At 35.9% G+C, this 8181-nt stretch overlaps 1 protein-coding gene across 1 annotated transcript; it reads right to left on the bottom strand.

The window, feature by feature from the left end:
• Positions 1-5914: 5914 nt before the first annotated feature.
• LOC133785529 (uncharacterized) lies at positions 5915-6952 on the bottom strand. Its single transcript, XM_062224757.1, has one exon. It carries the CDS (start codon positions 6950-6952, stop codon positions 5915-5917), a length of 1038 nt encoding a protein of 345 aa, XP_062080741.1.
• Between the last annotated feature and the right edge of the window lie 1229 nt (positions 6953-8181).

Genomic DNA, 8181 nt, shown 5'->3' with positions numbered 1-8181 from the left:
CACAATCAGAGGCATCACCATTTCCATCCACCACAGTAGGCCTTCCAACGGTACCACCTAAGGCTTTCTAGTCTGTGATTCAACACTTCAGTCAAGCCTTTTATGACCCAGAACAACAACTTCCATGAAATGCAACATTTTTTGCAAGCAACAAATCTGAACATCCAAGCTCCACAATTTCAGCCTGTCAACTTGGACATGAATATGATACAGTCCATGATCGAAAACTTTTAACCACAGCAGCCACAACCACCACAACAACAACCACCACAACAACAACCACCACAGCCCGACGATAATGATTTTGGAATTGATTTTGATGACATTTAGTTTTCTTATAATATTATCTTGAACTTATTAATATTTTATGTTTTTTTTATTTTGGAGACAATACTACTTATGTTTTGTTTTTTACATTTTGGAGACTATGGATATTGTTAAATTAGTTTTATTACTTAATTAATAAATTGGTTTTATTATTTAATTAAATAAATTGGTTTTATTTATTTAGTTAATATTTAATATTTTATTAAATAAATTTTAATCAATTTAATTAACTAATTTTTTTTTAAAATTGTATACTTACAACAACGATATGTCGTCGCCGTAGGGTGCTCGCTAAACACGAAAATTTGAGATTTCGTGACTCTACGACAAAGATATGTCGTCGCTGTAGGTATATAAACCCACACACTCTCCAGCGATGACATATCGTCGCTGTAGATGGGGCGGTCGACGGACCTACAACGACCACATGTCATCGCTGTAGGAGTTTTTGAAATTCAAATTTTCAAATTTCGCAACCACCTACTGAGACCGACATGTCGCGGTAGTAAAACACTGCTGCGATGACTGGTTTTTGTTGTTTTTGTAGGTTGCTAGACATACGAACCTACAGCAATGCCATTTTGGCGACAACATGTCGTTGCTGTAGAGTCTTTTTCTTGTAGTGATCCTTCAAGTATCTTTGGGAACTTTGAATATTGGAGGCCTAAATTCTTGGTCCTTTAAGGTACCCTAGAACTCTCTCAGACGCTTTCCAATGTTTTATACTTGGATTGCTAGTAAACCTAGTTAGTTTACTAACCTCATATGCAATATCTGCTCTTGTACAATGAGCGGCATACATTAGACTCCCTAATGCACTTGCATACTCAAGTTGAGCCATTACTCTACCATTATTCTTTTCAAGCTTTATGCTTGAATCAAATGGTGTACTTGCCTCTTTGATTTTGAGATGACTAAACTTGTCAAGCACTTTTTCAACATAGTGTTCTTGACTTAAGGCATAACCCCCACAATTTCTTCTCACTTTTATACCCAAGATGGTATTAAACTCTCCAAGGTCTTTCATCTTGAAAGTGGAAGATAGAAACCTCTTCGTTTCCATTATGTCTTTCATATCATTACTCAAAATCAGCATATCATCAACATATAGATACACCAAGATGATATAGTCATCACAAGTATTAGAGTATAAGCACTTGTCCGCATTATTGTATCTAAACCCATATGAAATTATGGATTTATCAAATTTCTCATGCCATTTTTTTGGTGCTTGCAATAAAACATATAATGATTTAACAAGCCTACACACTTTATGTTCATTTCACCTTAGAACAAAACCCTTTGGTTGTTCCATATAAATCTCCTCATCGAGATCTCCATTTAGGAATGTTGTTTTGACATCCATTTGATGAACATAAAGGTTATATATTGATGATAAGGAAAATATTAAAAATAAAATACATAAACTTTAGCTAAGTTTAATGTCTCTAGCTCGACGTAAAACCTTTTCATACCTCATCAACATATTCTGGATTGAAGAGGTAAATCACTGTAACTTGTTCCTCCTCGAAAGACTCATAATAAGGCTTCAATCTCTAACAATTTACCTTGAGTATTTTTCCCGTTGAGGGACTTAAAATTTCTACCGCTCCATGAGGATAGTGATGTACCACTATGAATGGTCCAACCCATCGGGACTTTAACTTACCCGGAAATAGTTTGAGACGAGAATGATACAATAATACTTTCTGTCCCGCATCAAATGTTTTCGGAACAATTCTATTTTGATCATGAAAGGCTTTGGTATTTTCTTTGTAAATCTTAGAGCTTTCATAAGCATCATTATGAATTTCATCCAGCTCTTGTAAATGCAACATTCTTTGTTGGCTTGCATTGTCCATCTCCATGTTACACTTTTTCATAGCCCACCAAGCTCTATGCTCCAATTCAACTGGTAAATGACAAGGCTTTCCATACACCAACCGATACGGAGACATACCAAGAGGTGTCTTATAAGTCGTTTGATACGCCCATAGAGCATCATCTAATCTTATACTCCAATCCTTTCTATTTGGATTTACAATCTTTTCAAGAGTAGACTTGACTTCTGTATTCGATACCTCGGCTTGGCCATTTTCTTGTGGATGGTAGGTAATGGTTACTTTATGAGTCACTTGATAACACTGAAATAAAGCTTCAATCATTTTATTGTAGAAGTGAGTACCTCGGTCAGTAATTATTGCCCTTGGAGTACCAAATCTCACAAAAATATGTGATTGAATGAACTCAACTACTATTTTAGAATTATCCGCTTTAGTTGCTTTTGCTTCCACCCACTTACACACATAATCCACTGCTAAAAGAATATACTCAAAATCGAATGACGATGGAAATGGTCCCATAAAATAAATGCCCCATACATCAAAACTCTCGATAATAAGTATGGGAGTTTGGGGCATTTGATCCCTAGCAATAATATTACCAACTCGTTGACAATGGTCACATGCCTTACAATATCCATATGAATCTTTAAAGGTGGTAGGCCAATAAAACCCGCTGTCAAGTACTTTATGGCCTGTTTTTTTTTTTTTTGTCCAAAATGACCTCCACAAGCATGAGAATGTAAAAAAGCAAGGAGAGATTGAAATTCATAATCAGGAACACACCTTCGAATGACTTGATCAATGCAATGTTTCCATAACTAAGGCTCATCCCAAATATAAAACTTAGCATCATGCTTAATTTTGTTCTTTTGAGCTTGTGTAAGGTCTTATGGTAACTCTTTAGTGGCTAAATAATTAACAATATGAGTAAACCATGGAATAACTTCTTTAAGAGCCAAGACTTGTTTGTCAGGAAACTTTTCATTTAATTGCAAGTTATCTTCATCCCAAATAAGTCTACTTAAATCAAAATTTTCTGATACTCTCTTATCTTTTATTTCAAGATCAAATTCTTGCAGAAGTAAAATCCATCGAATAAGTATGGGCTTTGCCTCTCTCTTAGCTAGTAAATATTTAAGAGTTGCATGGTTAGTGTAAATAGTAACTTTAGTTCCAATCAAGTAAGATCGAAACGTTTCTAGAGCAAAGATGACAGGTAAAAGTTCTTTCTCTGTAGTAGAGTAATTCAATTGAACATCATTAAGAGTTCGAGAGGCATAGTATATAACATGAGGAACTTTACCAACTCTTTGCCTAAGGACTGCTCCTACTGCATAGTCACTAGCGTCACACATTATTTCAAATGGTAACTCCCAGTTCGGTGGCTGAATAATAGGTGTTGATGTCAAGGATACCATTAATTTGTTGAATGCAAACAAACATTTATCATTAAATTCAAATGCCACATCCTTTTGAAGAAGATTGCATAAAGGAGAAGCAATCTTTGAGAAATCCTTTATAAACTGCCTATAGAATCATGCATGACCAAGAAAGGATCTTATTTCTTTCACACTTGACGGTGGTGGAAGAGAACGAATGAGATCAGTTTTTGACTTGTCCACTCCAATCTCTTTTTCTGAAATAACATGCCCCAAAACAATACCTTATTGCACCATAAGGTGACACTTCTCCCAATTCAATACAAGATAAGTGTCAATACATCGCATATGAACTAGATTTAAATTGTGGAGCCACTTATCAAAAGAATCACCATAGACACTGAAATCATCCATAAACACTTCTATGATGTTTTCTATGTAATCTTAGAAAATACTAACCATACATCGTTGAAAAGTGGCGGGAGCATTGCACAACCCAAATGGACATGTAAATTTGGTCTTCTCTTGGTCTTCAGGGGCAATAACAATCTAATTATAACCTGAATAACCATCAAGAAAGCAGTAATAAGTATGTCCTACTAATCTTTCAAGCATTTGATTAATGAATGGCAAAGGGAAGTGGTCTTTTCTAGTTGCAATGTTTAACTTTCTATAATCAATACAAACTTGCCAGCCTGTTTGGACTCTTGTGGGCACTAACTCATCCTCATCATTCTTTACCATAGTGATGCCTGATTTCTTAGGAACTACTTGAACTGGACTCACCCACTTGCTATCTGAAATAGGGTAAATCACACCCACACTTTAAAGTTTCAGTATCTCCTTCTTAACTACCTCCATCATAGGTGGATTTAACCTTCTTTGAGCTTCTCTAGAAAGCTTGGATCCATCTTCAAGGAGTATATGGTGCATACACATAGTTGGGCTTATTCCCTTGATATCTACTATGGTCCACCCTATGGTTATTTTGTATTCTCGAAGTACCCTTATCAAACGATCCACTTGTACTTTGGTAAGTTGTGTGGTAATAATAACATACAATGTCTCTTTCTCACCCAAGTAGACATATTTGAGATGCTCCGGTAATGGTTTTAATTCAAGCTTGGGTGGTGATTTAATGGATGGTTGAAGTTTCTCATGAGAAACAGGCAACTCTAAGAACGACACAGCTTTAGAAACATCTCCACAACTATTAAGTGTAGCCACTGTCTCCTTTACTTCAATAGTGACATCATCTTCCTTCAAGTCTATCGTTTCCCTCAAAACAACACCTAACCCATCCTCTCCATGTAAATCCATAATTCTTTGTGACAATGAGTCCAGAATATCAATTGAAGAAACTAAATGAACATCACTTGGATACCACATAGCCTCAAAAATATTAAAGTGAATCACCTCACCATCAAACTCCATGGTCAAAGTTCCCTCATGAACATCTATCTTAGTTTTAGTTGTCTTTAAGAATGGTCTTCCCAATAATACTGGTGTAGAACATGGAATTGAGTCATCTTCCATATCAAGAATGTAAACGTCTGCCGGAAAAACCAATTCATTGACTTTAACCAATACATCCTCTACTACTCCCCTTGGATAGGCATTAGAACGATCCGTTAATTGTATGATCACCCTCGTTTCTTCCAATGGTCCCAAATTCAATGAGGTATAAATAGAGTACGACATTACATTGATTGAGGCACCCAAATCTAACATACATCTTTCAATCATTTTATTTACAATAGTGCAAGGAATAGTGAAGGTACCAGGATCCTTACACTTTGGTTGATGTTTCTTTTGAAGAACCGCTGAGACATTTTCCCCCACACTCACCTTTTCATTCCCTTTTAACTTCCTCTTATTGGTGCATAACTACTTTAAAAACTAAGCATGTTGAGGTACTTTCTTAATGGCATAAAGTAAGGGAATGTTTACGTCAACCTTGCGAAAAGTCTCCAATATTTCTTATTCAGCTTCATGTTTCTTTGTCTTTCTCAAACGACTAGGAAATGGAGGAGCAGTAACATAAGTGGGAATAGTGGGTTTAGGTTTGGGTGATGTGGTTGGGGTTTCATCTTTCTCTTGTTGGGTGGATTGAGTAGGAGGTAATGGTGCATCATTTGAACTCGATGGAATAGTGTGTGGATCATAAGTCTTGCCATCTCTTAATGTGATGGCATTAGCATTTTCCCTTGGGTTTCGAACAGACTATGAAGGTAATTTCCCTTGATTTTGTGGCTCACTTTGACTTAATGAAGTGGCAATTTGACCCATAGTATTCTCTAAATTTTTCAGGGACGCATGAGCGCCTTGAAGAAGTACTTGAGTTTGCATATTAGAGGCTACTAACTATTTTAGCATATCTGCCATTGATGGTTCTTGAGCTTGTGAGGTAATAGGTTGTTGAGGCTGAGGTGTATAGGTTTGTTGTTGCCTTTGTTGATAAGGAAACCCTGGTGATCTAGTAGGAACAGTTTGTTGTTGATTCCCATATAAAAGATTAGGATGTTCCTTCCATCCTTCATTATAACTTATAGCATAAGGGTCATAACTTTTCCTAGGTTGCCCTGGGAATCCCCCCATTGCATTTACATGCTCATTGGTATCCTCTTGATTTGTGGGATATGCATAAGTAGGATGCCCCACCAACTGACATATGCCACAAGGTCTCACTTGCTGACCTAAAGCCATCTGTTGAACCATACTAGTTAATTGCGACAGCTGCTGTTCTACTTTAGAGTTTGTCTCATTTAATCCCTTAACATAAACTTCTTGACGAACTCTAAATTGTTGAGAATTAGCTGCCGAATTAGAAATTAAGCTCCTAGCTGCAGCAGGAGTCTTATCCACCAGTGCTCCCCCACTTGCTGCATCAATCATGCTCCTGTCCAATGGAAATAGTCCTTCATAAAAGTATTGGATCAGAGGGCAGCTAGCACATAGCCTCTTAAATATCTCCCAATACTCATATAATGACTCCCCAGTCTGTTGGCGAATGCCATAGATTTCCTTCCTTATACTACCAACCTTAGATGCTGGGAAGTAACGCTCCAAGAACAATGTCTTCATTTCATTCCAGGTATTAACAGTTCCAGGAGGAAGGTAATAGAGCCATTCCTTTGCACCATCCTTCAAAGAAAATGGAAATGCTCTTAATTTAATTTGCTCTTCCGTTACTAAAGTTGGTTTCATGCTAGAGCAGACTATGTGAAATTTTGTCAGATGCTTATTCGGGTCCTCTCCTGGTAGCCCATGGAGAGATGGTAGTAAATGTATGAGGCTCGAATTGAGTTCAAAGTTAACATCCAACGCAGGATATTGAACACAGAGAGGTTGATGGTCTAGATTTGGCGCTGCCAACTCTTTCAACGTCCTTTCATGCGCCATCAGAGACTTAACTGATGTTTAAGAGTCAGAATCGTCGTCAAATGGTAATGGTATTTGTACTAGATTGACTCTCTTTGAAGGTTGGAAGAGTGGATTGTCAGTGATAGTCCTTGAAGAGCGGAACGACGATGTCTCAAGATATTGCTTTATGGCTTGTAGTCTTTCTTGAGTATCGTCGCCAGAGATATACACCTACAATAAAAAAATTTAACTAGTGAGTATGTAGTTAATTAAATTGAATAATACTTACAATAATCCCCAGCAACGGCGTCAAAAATTTGATGCGTGTCATGTGTCGTATCAAATTTAAATATATTTCTTTTTTATTCACTTACACCAGCTACTTCAATATAGCGGTAAATAAGGGTCAAACCCATGAGGACCATGATCAAATTATTATTCAAAATAATAACTAAACTAAAATTAGAAAGGGATTTTAGTTTTAACAGCTGAAAACACAAAATAAAATAAATATTAAGGATTGAATAACTAAGGATATAACTATATTAAGGAAATAGTCAAGAATTACTCTTCACCTTCAACAATCAATCTATCAACAATGAGGAATAAAATTCCTTATTCCCAATTAAACTATTAACCTCGCAGATAACACTTAAGTAGTCAATTATTCAAGTTTCCCTATCATACTTAATTAAAGCTAAGCGCTCTTAATTAACCCTTTTTACCCAGCAATAAACCCATTAAGCATGAGATCTATTTAACGTAGTAAAAGCATTACAATTTGTGAAAACAAGTTAATCTAGGCAACAAATTCATTAAGCATGCAATTCATTTAACCTAGGTTCTATTTTTAATCACAATTAAAATACATGTCACAATAATCTAATTGCTCTACTTAAAATCCTAAACTATTAGGTGAGTAGAAATCCTAAGATGATAATAAAATAATGAAAAACCCTAATTAGTTGGCCACCTAACAAGATTCATAACATTCAATTAGAAAAATAGAAGCAATTTAATACAAGGGAATAGAAGGAATAAAATTCATCAATGCATTCAAGATCTCATGTCTAAGGTTTAGAAATAACCCTCAACTATAAAGAAAACTACTCCATAATCATATTCATAAACAGAAACATAAATATTCAATGAAAATAAAAGAGTTTTGAGAAGAAAGAAAAATTAGATTGAAGAATATAGATGATGATGTTTTTTCTCCTCCTCTGTTGCTCTAACCTCTAAAATTCGCAATCCCAAGTTATAATAAA

This window comes from Humulus lupulus, chromosome 6 (genome assembly GCF_963169125.1).
Source record: "Humulus lupulus chromosome 6, drHumLupu1.1, whole genome shotgun sequence".
NCBI lineage: Eukaryota > Viridiplantae > Streptophyta > Magnoliopsida > Rosales > Cannabaceae > Humulus > Humulus lupulus.
The sequence above is the reverse complement of the archived record's forward strand: the minus strand, read 5'-3'. Positions and strand labels throughout refer to the sequence as shown.